Source organism: Solanum stenotomum, chromosome 6 (genome assembly GCF_019186545.1).
Source record: "Solanum stenotomum isolate F172 chromosome 6, ASM1918654v1, whole genome shotgun sequence".
In the NCBI taxonomy this organism is placed as follows: Eukaryota; Viridiplantae; Streptophyta; class Magnoliopsida; order Solanales; family Solanaceae; genus Solanum; species Solanum stenotomum.
Window position 1 is genome coordinate 1214296 of NC_064287.1, and position 15055 is coordinate 1229350.

At 32.4% G+C, this 15055-nt stretch overlaps 1 protein-coding gene across 2 annotated transcripts; it reads right to left on the reverse strand.

Moving 5' to 3' along the window:
- Positions 1 to 4738: 4738 nt before the first annotated feature.
- Positions 4739 to 9354, reverse strand: LOC125868158 (uncharacterized). Of its 2 annotated transcripts, none has more exons than XM_049548775.1 (10): positions 9272 to 9354; positions 9193 to 9236; positions 9035 to 9096; positions 8879 to 8945; positions 7586 to 7625; positions 7104 to 7339; positions 6945 to 7008; positions 6027 to 6118; positions 5554 to 5922; positions 4739 to 5040 (listed from the first exon to the last, which is right to left on the reverse strand). In XM_049548775.1, the coding sequence occupies exons 2-10, from the start codon at positions 9232 to 9234 to the stop codon at positions 4897 to 4899; spliced, it is 1116 nt and encodes a 371-aa protein (XP_049404732.1). In that variant the 5' UTR covers positions 9235 to 9236; positions 9272 to 9354; the 3' UTR covers positions 4739 to 4896. The 2 variants fall into 2 exon arrangements, with proteins under 2 accessions (XP_049404732.1, XP_049404731.1); XM_049548774.1 differs by having other exon boundaries at positions 7104 to 7345.
- Positions 9355 to 15055: the final 5701 nt, after the last annotated feature.

Consider the following 15055-nt stretch of genomic DNA (forward strand, 5'->3'; position numbering starts at 1 on the left):
ATATATATATATGGAAAGTTGTAAAACTGTAGATAGCAACTCAATGTATTGAAAAATACAACAATACTCAATGTGTACATAAAAATACAAAATAACTCAGTGAGAGTTTCTCTAACCGACAACCATCATTATGAGTTATGTGATGATACAGCATCTCGCCCACGCTGCCAGAACTGTCCTATACTTTGCCAAGGTATAAGACCTCTCAACTAAGTGGATCCACTAGTCTGTGCTAAAAAGCATTAAGGAATCATCTAAAAAGTATGACCCTTTCTATCCATGTCGGCTACATGGTTTATGGAGACTTGAGTTATCTGAACTCGTCCCCATATCAGTGCTCAATACTAATCTCAAAATATACTCAGCTCGTATGTTTTAAAAACATAACTCTTTATGTGGTTTGAGATTATTATTCAAAATCTTTCTCTAAAAAGAGATGTTACTCAACTACTCAAAACTTTTTTGAAAATCTCAGCTTCCTCATCTTTTAAATGTGAAAACACTTACTCTTGGGAATACTTAGTTCCCATATATCATTTTAAGGAAAATGAACTCGACTCTACTCTTTCTCAACTCAAGTGCTCAAGTCTTAAAACAAGTTTAGAAAAAGTTGTAAAAGACTTCTCAAAATAGGGTTCATGCCGAATGATGGACTCGAATGACTCAATTTAAGGTTTTCAATAACCATACAAAGAACTCGATACTCGAAACTCAACAACTCAAGACTCAATAACTTCAATGATACTACTTATTTCAAGAATGCTCAACTCATAAGGTTCATGCGAAATTATGGGCATGAACAACTCAACTCAAGGACTCAATGATACTCCTCATCTCAAGATTTCTCGACTCATATGGTTTATTCGGAATTATGGGCATGAACTACTCAACTTAAGGACTTCATGGGTAACATGTAATAGTTCCATGATTAGGAATATAATCTCAGAAGGGTTAGGAACTCAATACTCAAGACTTAGAACTTGAAGGTACTACTCTTCTCAAAGATACTCAACTTATGGAGTTCATGCAGAATTTATGGACATGAACGACTCGACTCAGGGGTCTACATAACAATATGAAACTCATGTATACGACTCTTCTCACTTTCGTACTTACTTCTTCAAAACTTAGCTCAAATCGATAGTTGATCTCAAAGGATTCACAATTGAACTCAAAGACTCTCTTGAACTCTACTTTTAACTCTCTCTTGAATGTGAATTATGAATTCAAGAGTTATGGTTCATGATATGAAGGATATCGTGATGTTAAAGTAGACTCGTGAATACATTCTCCTCATTCTCATACTCACTTGTTCGAGTCTTAAAAACAAGTTACTAGAAGTTGTAGAAGACTCCACAAAAGGACTCAAAGGGACTTTCTTATAATGTCCGAAAGAATTCTCAAAACTTAACTCTTAACTCTACCTTGAATATGATCATGTTATGAATGATTTCTAGTTGTTTAGAAGTAGTTTAGAGTGTTTAGAATAAAAAAGGAGTAAAGGTACCCTTCGAAAGAACTCAAACGGAGCAACCGATTGCAAACTGGACGAGGCAGGCGACCCTAGCGCACTGGCTGACGCGACGCGCCAGGCCCTAACCCAGAAAACCCAGCGAATTTCTTTGCTCGTTTTCTCACCCTAACTCACCTAGAATCGAACGATTTCTTCCCCAATCACTTGGATTCTATTACTTAACATAAGTACACTCTAATCTACTCAATACAGCCCTCAAAACACTCACTTTCATCTCAATAAATCATCAAAACCCCAACAAAACAAGATTTAGAATGAACTTCAAAAACACTTATCAAGAACTCATCTAGAACTCTAATCTTTCAACTTCAAGAATGAAATTGCGCTGAAAATAACATGATTGGCATGTGGGTGAATGAACCCAACACTATGGAAGCTTACATACCTCTTAGGAATTAAACCCATGGCGAAAATACGTAACAAAACACAAGAACCTCGACGAACACCTTGATACTTTCCTCTTTTCTCCTCCTTTTTTCTATTCTCTCAAAACCCTAACTTATTTTTATGAAGCGTAAACTGAATCCATTCAGTTTTGTCCCCAACTTAATTACCAAAAACGAATTTAATTAATTGGGTAGTGATCGGTTTTGACTTTCCTTATCTAGACAGCCCAACTTCGAATGGGCATATCTCCCTTATACGAACTCAAAACTGATCAAACTCGGTGGCGTTGGAAAGATAATTCAAAGATATTTCATACGGTATCTGGTAGCACACCTAACTCATCCTGAGATAGGAGTTATGGTCGTTTGAAATCGACCCAAAAACTCATACTTAGCTTAACTTTGTCAAACTTTCCAAATTTGATTATTTCCAAAAACGATTTCTTTCCAATTCTAAGTTTTTCTAGTTCTTTCAAAAAGCGAGGTGTTACAATCTTTTCCGACGAGCTCATTGGAGTACTGCCCACCACCACCGGACCTCCAACCAGTAACCTCCAAATAGTGACAAAATTTCACCACTTCTTCCTCACACCTTCCTCTACATGAATATAAAAGTCATTTCCTATTATTCCTAATCAAAACTCCATAGATCTGAGAAAAGCTGAACAATCGCTACCAACCGACCACTTTCAAAGGATCGCAAAATTTCACAATTTTTTCCTCTTACTTTCCTCTACGTGAAACCATGAATCATTTCTTTCAATACAATATGTATGTATATATATATATATATATATATATCATTGACTAATGAATAATTTTTGAACAAGAAACCTTAATGATACCACAACAATATACATATACTCTTATAGTATCATTGACTAATGAGTAATTTCTGAACAAGAAACCTTNCAAAACGGAAATGATATAGAACAAGGATTAAAATAGAAGATTACCGCATAATCTTCTTCAGTTAGGTGTCGAACGATCCAAGTGTTGAATATGAACGGTATTCCCCTTGATAAAAATTGAGTAGCTACAAGTATAACACACTACTCAACAAAAAACTATATGAAGAAAAATATAAAATTGAACAGAGAAAAACTGAGAAGATAAGCACTGACCGAGCAAGTACTTGAATGTGTGAGATAGATTCGCCGGACGGTCACCTTCTTCACTTGATTTTGACATTGCTTTAACTAAATTTCTCTTCTCTATCTATGGCGTCGATTGATCGAACAAGTGAAGAAGAACATGAATAAAATTGGGTTTATTGGGTTGTTTCCGCTCTTACTTTAAATAATGTGGACTTGAACCGGGTTTATTCGAAGGAATTGTGGTGGGATTGCTTAAATCAAAGTTCGGGTTCAAATTTTGGTTATAGAGAAAAAAAATTTGGAAGCACAAAATAGGTTGTATAATGCGCGATCTAGTTTTAGGGCCCATTTGGCTTAGCTTAAATATATTTGAGGAATTTTCGCAAATAGCCACTATAATAAATTTAATTACGCTCTATAGCTATAGTTTGCATATTTACGGATTGTGGTTATAGTTTAAGCTGTCTTGTTTGTATAATTCATGGATTTGTATAATTTGTGGTACATTTGTATAATTCAATTATTTTTGTATAAACTCAAAATAACGATTTTATACAATTACAAATATCAAAAGTGTAAACATTTAGACAAATTATATTATACAAATTTTGAATTATACAAAAGTTATACAAAATCCGAATTATACAACGTGTGAATTATACAAATCAAATAGTTGAGCCGTGTAATTATAGCTAAAAGTAGATCGTGAATTGTAATTAAGGCAAACTATAACTATGTTAAGTAATTAACTAGTATATGTTTGTTTATACACGTAATTTTCCCTTATTTCATACTCCTTTGTATCTTAAATATATAATCTCTCTTCATTAAATATTTATTTTATTAAGGTGTTTATAGTCTTCAAGAACAATTCACAACGAAGGACAAAGTAATTAATTTTTGTCTTAAATTTCTAAAGTAAAATAATTATTATTAGAGATTCAGATAGATAATTTAAGAATAGGGGATTTCTAAATATGTTTTTTCATTTACAACTAAAACATTTGACTTCTAAAATTGTCAAAATTGTCGCAAATCATATTTTGAAGCCCTGCTGTATAACTCTAATCATTGAATCAAAGCCAAAACTACAAAGAAAGCTAAAACAGCTAATTCTCCAACAACAACATAGTGATGAACTATATCAAATACACCATGTACAAGAGTGTTAAATGGACGAGTTGAATTAAATTTGAATGACTTAAAAAATGTGATTAGTTAATGAATGAGTGAGTCATTAATCCAATCAAACTCGGCTAGTCATAATTTCATAGCTAATTTTACCGCTCCTAATAACATATAATCCTCGCAGTGTCGAGTCATCTTCCTTTCTGCAGTGATGCTGATGTGAAATGGTCCTTTTCTTACAACCGTTAAGAAGAAGAAACACACTGAAAAGAAGTATATATTTAGCAACATGTCATGGCATGAAAACTAGAGCCAGGTCAAACAGACTCTCTACCTGCATGAGGTAGTAGTAAGGTCTACGTACACTCTACCCTCTCCAGACCCCACTTAATGGGATTTTACAGGACATGTTGTTGTAACATGAAAGAACACTATGGGGACAAGATGAGTGGGGAGTGGAAGTTTGGAGATGATCAAGGAGTCCTAGCAATGGTACTATGAAGGATTATTTAGGTTATTGATAGTTTTGGGCAGTTTACAAGCAAATCTCTCACACAATTTTCATTTAGCAACTGAGACTTTAAGGAAATCTATTGAGCAACACAAGGTTCTTAGATATGCACAAGAAATTAAAGACAAATCTTCCATACAGGAAATCAGAAGATCTTCTAAATCTAGAAATTGAAGTAAATGTTTCCCTAACAACAGAAACCCTGCTCTAAATTGACAAATTAAAGTGACCTTAGCTCAACTACATCAGATTGTTCAGGAGGAAATCAACATCAGGAGTGACAACAGCCCGTTTTCCGAGTTCTCCCAGCTGACAACACTGCTTCTCAGCAGTGTTGATTGCAACAACATCTTGAGAAAAAGAGCATTCTACACCAGGAGAAACCTGCAAGTAATTTCTTGATGTTAGAGGAGTTTCATGTTGATAGACACATTGCAAGCTACTGCATATGGATAAGTATATGCTTGAGACCAAAAAGAAATGATTGAACATTATGATGAATGTATTTGCAAAAAACTGCAGGTCTATTTTCCACTTCCGTTTCACAGATAACTTTGCTAGCTCATACTTCAAATGCGAGGTAGATGAAAAGGACTCATTAACCGAAGTACCAAACATTATGAAGCTTAAGAATTGTTTGAACCATAAGTCTCAGTGGAAATAAGGAAGAAAGAAAATGGAAAAAGATGTGATGCTTGTTCTGCTAAATAAATTGATTCTTTGCATGATAAAATGCTAAAGCTCGGGTCATTCATGGACAGTTCACAGTAAACACTATGGAGTCCTAATAGTTTAACCATCTTACGGAAGTGTAATATCTTTAAACTGAGAAGAAGAGCTTATTATCAAACTGAAAATTTTAGTTTGTCTTGAAAGCAAGGAAAAGATGTGACTCACATCGTATAGAATGTCTCCAAGCTTCAATTTAATTGCTCCACTCTTGTAAACCAGCATTTTCCCCATGCTTCCCGCGGGCAACTCTTGCAAACTGCACGCTTTGTTTGTAGTATTATTATGTCGTCTGGAGATTGTAGAGCTGTCAGCTATCTCTTTCCCTTTTGCACTGGCAAGAAGCCTGGGAGCACTGCCAGCAACTTCTTTTCCCTTAAGCATAGGTGATGACAATGTTGCAGCTTTATCACTTTTATCCCCTGGCAACGTCAAGCAGACAGCAGTATCTCTACCTCCTGTGCTAGCTTGCAGCTTGCTTAGGGGTAAATTAGCAGGAAGCTGAAGAAAAAGAAGCTGCACATCATCCTTCTTTTCCTGTTAACCAAATATCCATATTAGTAATCTAAGGGAAGAACTTCTTGTTTTTTCTATGAATATGATTTTGTATTCTGAATTTACTGCATAGAGCAGATACCAACCAGTAAGCCAAGCTCTGAAGCAGGATTTATATTATTTTCATCATACACAGCATTTTTTGCAGCCTCTCCAAATTCAGCTTCATTTAAAATTTCTACGCGCCAGAAAAAACAGGAACAAATAAATGATAATGTGAAATCATGGCATGAAACATGAGAAACGAACAGGAGAGTTATATCATCTTCTTTAAGACTATCATTCATACTAAATAAGCAATAGTTGCTGCATCATAAACCACAATAACTTTCTTTCTTTATCATCATTCATCACTAAATAAATGACTCAAACAAGTCACATGCCCAGAAGCAACCGACAATTGACAAGAGGCACTAAGCTACGCTCTTCCAATTGCAGCAAATGGTCGGAAATCATAGAGAAAGACACTAGCACTGTATTAAAAAGAGAAATACTTCTGACAACATGGCAGATAAGTGTACTACACCAGGCACTGACATTAGCAAAAACTGAAGTTTCTTGTATTCAAAGTGGAGAAAGGTCTAAAAGTGGATAGGCCCAGGGCTTTAGGGTAGTGGTAAGAACACAATGCATGATATGTCGCCTAGGCACACATCACGGGTTTGAATCCCTGCCGCAGACAAAAACTAGTTTTTAAGTGGAGAAAGGTAGAGGGGCAGCCTCAATATTCATCGAGTTTCGAACTGTGAGCCATTGGCCCTCGAGAATTTCTTGGTTATAAAAAAATCTAGGAGTGGATATACAATTTGATAAATTCACACTTTATGGTAAAATGACAAAAAGTTAGTTTCATATGGTAATATGAAATGGAAATTATAGGGACAAGCTCTAATTTGAATGATTGACATACTTTTAGGGCAACACACAGGAAAGCAAACTAGTCTGTTAGGGGAAAAGGAAGTTAGATTATTTTTGCTTTAATGTTCCTGTTTATTCAGAAATACCTGGATCTCCAGCATATGGTCTTCTCAGAGGAAGGGTTACAGGATAGTTGCTATGATGGTAATCCTGCCAAAGAATCAAGAAGCAAAAGGGTCAATTAATGGATGTCGGCTTGGGCATTGTGGTGCCTAAACAGATGTGATAGCAGGAAAAACCATTACCCAAGGTTCTTTATACTCTTTCTTCCTTTTAAGTAAAGAATCTGAATTATTGACTGACATTTCAGCAAGATCTGGTCCAGTACTTGAAGGTAAAGTAGGTAAAGAATCAATGTCCATGTTATCACAAGATTCATCGTCTTTCAGAGTACTATCCCGATTGACAGTGAGTTCCCTAGACTTCCCAAAAGTCTTTGTGGAAGTTGGTGATGCTACTCCATGAGCAAACGCAACCTCAACTGCAGCTTTCATTTGAATGTCAATGCACTTTCATAAGAAAAAATAATAATCATTGATGACCATAAACAATAAGGAATGAGAAAACTGCCACTAACTAATAGTATGATGAATAAACTGTCAAGGTGCATATGTCTAGCCAGACTTGCACACTTGACATATTGATCACGATGCATCTCATATAAAAACTTGAAGAGTGACACAAAACTGAAGCATCATTAGTGATTCCAGGAGAAGAGAAAGCTTACCTTTTTTCTCTGTTTTAGGTTTCTGTCTAGTCAAGCGCTCCTGATCAGACAAAAGAGAATAGTTATTGTCAACACTAGCGGACCCAGGATTATCATTAAAGGGGTGTCAATGGTTGTAGTAGAAAATATAATTATTGTCATTTGTCAACTTACTATGAGGAGACTAAAGTTGTAAACTTGTAATAGAAATACTACTTAAATGATGCAATGTTTCAGTATGCATCCTTTCTTCTGTTATACATTTTTTGTCATTCATAAAGACCCTTCTGGATGGGATGAGCACAATTACTAAGAAATTGATTCACTTATATCCTCAATCAAATAATAGACGCCATATAAAATTCACTTATAATTCCACTTTAATCACCCATTTCTTAGTTGTATTTCACATTATATCATTTTTTTCTGGGATGATGTCAACTTATTGATATCAGTTCTACTCTAAACTTCATTCATTTTGATTTGAATCCCCATTATAACCTTCCCCTCTTCTTCTTCTTCCCTTTTTCATATTCACAGGACCACCCCGCCGAAAATAATTTCAAAACCACCTTTATTTTCTCTAATATTTTTGGACACACCTATATAATATTTCATTGGATTTTCCCAAAAGAACACTACTACTTTATAACTACCATCATCCTACAGCAACATTTTCCCCTCATATGGGCTTGAGAGAGTTACTAGCTATGCAAAATCTTAGGTAGGAAGAGTTTGTGTTCCCAATAGAGCGAAAGAGATATATGAGGATTGATATAGCCAACTCCAAATAGTCTTAAGATTGAGAAACAGGGTGCATTTGCTATGAAGGAAAACGTTCTCTTGAAAAATAGATGGTTTCTTACTTATTTTCTTATGTTCAGTGATATTATTCCTAAAAGTATTTATATATAATCTAGACAAATATGAGAAGTGGGCTAGGGGTGTTGTTGGAGGGTGGAAGGTCACACAACTAATGTGGAATGCCACTTGAGAAACTTTTTTTTCCCTTCTTTTACTAGGAAAGTCATTTTCCTCACTCTTAATAACTTGTTTTCCTAGAAGAAATATTTTCCAAAATAATATATTATATACATAAAAGGAAAATATTTGAAATCCATAATGAAGCACATGGCTTTGACATACACTACAAAGTGAAGCTAACTAAATAAACAAAAAGATAAACACAATAATTATTTGTCTCTTTTTAAAAAAACCTTATATTAATATCTCTTGATTATTGTGATAAAACTAGATAAACACATACGAGCAAGCAATAACAACTACAAAGTGAAAAATGGAGGGTGAATTTACATTGACTTTGCGCAGAATAGCTTCTGCAGCTTCATTATCATCCCTATCCTCATTTCCATCTGCTTCACTGCAAAAAACAAAAACAAAAAAAAAAACTAACAAAATCAGTACTAAAAAATACACTGTAAATGCCAAATAAAAAAAAAAAGAATGTACTTTTTATGTTGTGCAGGATTTTGCTTCTTTCGACGGGGAGGTCCTTTGGGAGCAAATTTCACCTATAAAATAAGAGTTAAAAATGAATAATTTAGTAACAGAAGAGAGAGATCTGTAGGATAATGGAACAAAATTTGGAAATTTGTGAAAAAAAAAACCTTTCTAGTGCTGGAAGAAGAAACAGGTAAATCTGGATCCATGGTAGTTTATGTAGAAAATGACGAACTTGTAGATAAATTGGGCAAAATACGGGTGAGAATTAACGGATCTAAGGCAGAATTGCAGAAGATGATCGTGAAGAAGAAGAAGGAAAAAAAAAAAAGAAGCAGAAAAGGCGATTCGAACCCCAGACGTTGTCAAGGCAGATAGGCGATACAACCACAGGAACTAAATGCAGCTTTAAGCCCTGTGGTGGAATATAAAATATATATATGCACTTTTCTGAATTTTGCTAAATTAAGTTAATTTATCATTTTTTATGGCGGTTCTCCAATCTGATGTCCGGTATCGCATTGGAGTTTGATTAATCTGAATATTAGGTAGGGCTCATCCTAAGGGTAGCGCTTGTAATCCTACAAGTTGGATATGAAGAGTGTAGAGTGTATACAAATCTTACTCCCACCTTCTAGAGATAGAAATGTTGTTAACGATAGCACTTCGGCTTAAAATAGAGCATAAACAAGTAGTTTGAAAAAGGGTGTATAGAAATAAGAACAGTAATAACAACAAAATGATGTGAAAATGAGAGCACTACACATATACAGAAGAATGAATAGTATTACAACAAAAAACACATGTGATACCCAAATAACAAGAAACAATAGAATAGTGCTTATACCATTGATAAGAAAGGAGGTTCAAGTACGACCACCAAGTCTCTTATGCTCTCTCACTGTTGTGTCTTATGTGAAAGAAAGAAATAAAGTCTCTCATTGATTAGGAAGATAACTCTTTATTTATATTGAATTGATTTCTATTAAGATTGTAAAGATCTAGTAAAAGAGAGTGATCTCGTATGAGAAATACGCTTACAAGACAAAACGACAGGTCAATTTATATATATATATATCCCAACCCCAACTCACGAGATACACATGAGACCTAATCTAAATTTGACCTTGAGAACTTTTTTGGGGGTATTTTGAGCATACCCAAAATACGTCCAAATGCATACTTATTATTTGTGTCCAAATTTATTTTCTACGCTAAAAGTTAATCGATACAATTAATGTTACAACCGTTACATTTATAATTTTGACTTTTACTACTCAACATTGTCAATACATATACTAGTTCTCAAAGACGTGCGTTGCACGTGTATTCTACGCTTAAGAGTATAAATATTATAAATGATAAAGTATTTGAATTAATTTTTTAGATGTCATATGAAAATGTGAAGAAAACAACTATATTTTTTCTTTTAGAGCTATTTTTCTCTATAATAATTTTTATTTTATAAGGCACATAATAGATGATGTTCTTGTTGTTGATTCTCATATTTGACTTTTGCATTGAATGTGCACATAAATCAAAAATAGTTATTTTACTTTCCATTTCTATTTTTCCCATTTATAAAATACGAATTAAGCATAAAAAATATATCCAATTTGTGAAATCATATATATAATCACTTGTTTACCTTACATCCAACACAAATATGTTCATATTCTTGTAAAAGATTTTCAATCATTCATCTAGGCATGATTATTCAAGGGTCAAGAACAATGTTGTATTATTAGTTATATAAGAGTGGTATAAGAATGTGAAAAGTTATTAGCTAAAAAACTAATATACGAAAAAATGAAAGATAGAAAAAATTAATGTAATAACTAAAAGAATTCATAATGCTATAACTAAAGAATGTAAAATAATGTGAATACCATTTGCAATAATTAGTAATAACTAAGAGAATTTATAATGTCATAACTAAAAAATTAAAGTGTAATAGCATAATTTCTTATTAATTCTACATTTACTTAAATAAATAACTTCTAATTAATTTACTGTTTATTTAGATAGTTAATTATATTTTAATATAACGTAGGAGCAAAATGGCAATCCAACGTTGCACTTTAAAGATTTTTGTGCGTTGCACATTTATTCTATGTTATTTAATATAAAATATATTTTGCAAATGAGACACGCACGCACGCGCGCACCCCTCCCCCCCACACCATATGAATTTTCCTTCGACTAATATATATATATATATATATATATATATATATCATTGTAGATAAAGTAATTATTATGTCTTGAAAATCAACAAAGCAATTCGTGACAATTCTCTGACACATGCGAATTTCAATAATTTTAAAAAAGATATTAAGAAGCATACATATGCATCAAAGGAGAAATTANGAGCAAAATGGTAATCCAACGTTGCACTTTAAAGATTTTTGTGCGCTGCACATTTATTCTATGTTATTTAATATAAAATATATTTTGCAAATGAGACACGCACGCACGCGTGCACCCCTCCCCCAACGCCATATGAATTTTCCTTCGACATATATATATATATATATCATTGTAGATAAAGTAATTATTATGTCTTGAAAATCAACAAAACAATTCGCGACAATTCTCTAACACATGCAAATTTCAATAATTTTAAAAAAGATATTAAGAAGCATACATATGCGATCAAAGGAGAAATTGTTAGAAAAACAAATGAATTAGACTATTTCACGTTAGCTTCATATATTGAAACATTACATTCTATTGTATATATTAAGAAAAAAATTTAAAAATATTATTATATAAAAAAAATTATTTCCCTCAAGTAGTCGAGGGTTTGGAGTATATCCTCTTAGAATATAATGATTTATTTCATCAGAATAATGGTACCGAGATTTCACTGATCTTCAAACTCATTCATTAATAATAAATTACACGAAAATTACTAAAGTGTAAGAAGAAGAGGTGTAGAAGATTAGAAAATTTTCATGGTTGAAATATGGTAGGACCCTCTATTTATAGCCAAGAAAGGGTAGTATGAACATGTACTTATTGTGCCTTATCTGAAATGTTATGACCCTTCAAAAAAGTGACAATCCTTTGCAAAAGTCACAACTTAGCGGAATAGTCAAAATTCTTTGGAAAAGTCGCAACTTATCTCAAAAGTCACCGTCATTTGTAAAAGTCACAACTCATCAGAAAAGACACAACTCTTCATAAAAGTCATAACTTTTTAAGAGAACATATGTTATTCAAATAGAAATAGATGGGTGTTTTAAGTAGGGGTATTATATAACTTAACATTCAAATTAGAGAGTTCATGCTTTTAAACTAGTATGAGTTTTCTGACACGTGCGTTGCACGTGATTACCAATTTCAAAAATATATGTTATAGTAAATAGTATTATTTAAGCGAAGATTTGAATAATAAGATTGGTAAAATATAATATTGCAGATTATTTTGTGAATGTTCAATGTGGATCGTCATATATATCTCTTATTCACGCAAACCTATGAAGATGGTCAATGAAAAATTTTACTAGTTAAATGCAATTATGTATATATTTATTTCTATTTGATGAGGTTCAATCATGTAATTAGTCTTATCTCACTAATATTATCTTATAGACAATATTTGTTTTGTATTTTTCTTGTCATCTAATCAGATGTGCTTTGCATGTGTATTGTTAAATTGTTTAGATGTCATATAAACAAGTGAAGAGAACAACTACATTTTATATATTCACATATTTTCACATTTATTGTGAGTTTTTTTTGTTAAAAAAAACAACTCGGAACATTTTAAAACAATATATTTTCAAGTTAGAAGATCTCGTTAACTTGATAATACATTTGTGACAAATACAATACTTTAGTTTAAATACAAATACCTACCTAAATATAAATATATATTTGCATTAATGAAAATATTTATCTCATAAAATTAGCTATTAAATAAATAATAAAAATTAAACTAATACAAACTTCAACTTGTGTTATTACAAGTCATATGAATTTTTCTTCGTCTAAAATACTAAAATATTAAGAAATAGTAAATAAGTAAAACAAAAGGCAATGTTTATATAGTAATAGCTATTTTGAAGCAAACTTTCTGGGAGTCTACATCACATAAGTACATTGATAAATAAAATCATTCTTTTGCCTTGAGCAAAAAAAATAAATCGTGACAATTCTGTAAATTTTGGAAAAATTTATTTAGAAGCATATATCAACATCACAAGAGAATTGTTAACAAAAGCAAATGAATTTAGACTACATCATGTTAAATTCATATATTGGAACATTACATACTAATGTGTATATTAAGCAAAAAAATAATTATTACATCATTAAAATTAAATTATTTTCCTCAAGTACTCGAAGTTATGGAATATACCCTCTTAGGATAGAACGACTTACTCCATCAAAATAGTGGTACCTCATATTACGCTAAACTTCAAACTCACTCAACGACAATAAATTACACAAAAAAAAAAAATTAAATGCAAGAAGAAGAGTAGAAGATTAGAAAAAATGTGGTTGGAAAATGAGAGGAAGTCCCTCTATTTATAGTAACAAATGGTAGTATGAATAAATATTGTTTTTGCATCTTATCTAAAAAATCATGACCTTTCCGAGAAGTCACAACACTTTGGAAAAGTCACAACTTATTGAAAAAGTCACAATTCTTTAGAAAAGTCACAACTCATCAAAGAAGTCACAACCTGAGTTAGAGATATTCTAGCAATTTAACATTCAAGTTAGGAGTTCATGCATAATATAGAAAATAGATATATATGTATATATACACACTATCAACACACTAAAAATTCTGTTTTTCTTCGGAAGTTGTTCTTCTCCTTTTGTTTTCTCGGCAATAATTTTGTGCAAACTCTAAATTTTTAGTCATGGTGTTTAAAAGTGATTGTGTAACTTTAAAGAGCAATCGGCAACAACAATTTGTGTTTTTGAGGATTAATTTGCTTTCAAAACAACGGCTTACCACGGCATAAAATTATTTACAGCACGCTTTTCACTATTTTATTTATGTTCAATAGCAATATTATGCTATTTTTCTAACATGTATACTCCATTAATGAACTATAGTTAAACGATAAAAACTGAGAAATATCATAGGATATATTGTTTTTGTACAATAATTGAGTACTCAAAAGTTTTTATTATTTATTTTTACGAGCAAATGAAATAATAGAAGGTCATTCCCTCTGGTATGAATATATTTACGGAAAGTCATGCTAATTTCATATGAATATTTTCTCTCTAGTACCATTCCTTAAATTCCATGGTTTTGATCCTTAGAATTTGATTCATTTTTTTTATGACCGTGGGTACCTACCACCAACAACAGGTACCACGATACCAGGTAAATCTATCCACCAGCTTTGAGGGATCTTCGGGTAGAGCTCAATGCTTTAAAACAATTGTAGACTAAGAAAATGTTCATATATCAAATGGAAATAATAGTGAATATTATTTTTTATTGTTAAGGAAGAAGGGCCTACAAACAAACATACCGCATACACACACATCTACAACAACAACAAAAATACCGGGGGGTCTAGAGAGTGTAGAGTGTACAGACCTTACCTCTACCTTCAGAAAGTAGAGAGGTTGTTTTTGATAGATATACCCTCGACTTGAAAGAACAATTAAAAATGAGGTTGTAGCGACAAGTGGAAACAACAAGATAATAAGATAACCGAAGCTAAAGGAACATGGAGTAACATACTAAAACACAGAAAGAAAACGAATACACTCAACTACCTACTAATACAAATGCAATCTAAAATCAATGTATTGGATTGGAACATAAATTCCTGGAAAGAAAAAGATAGGTTAAGGAAAAAGCTTTTACCATAGAAGGTATTGATTAAAATGTCTGTGCAACATATACACAAGAAAGCCCATATACATATCACCCTTTGTTTGATTTTGTGTGAAGGTACATACAATATGAAGTGATCTTAAACATGTCATGACATGTCTGTGGCTATAAATCATGCCATTAAAACAAATAAAAAGTTTATGTTATCAAGATAT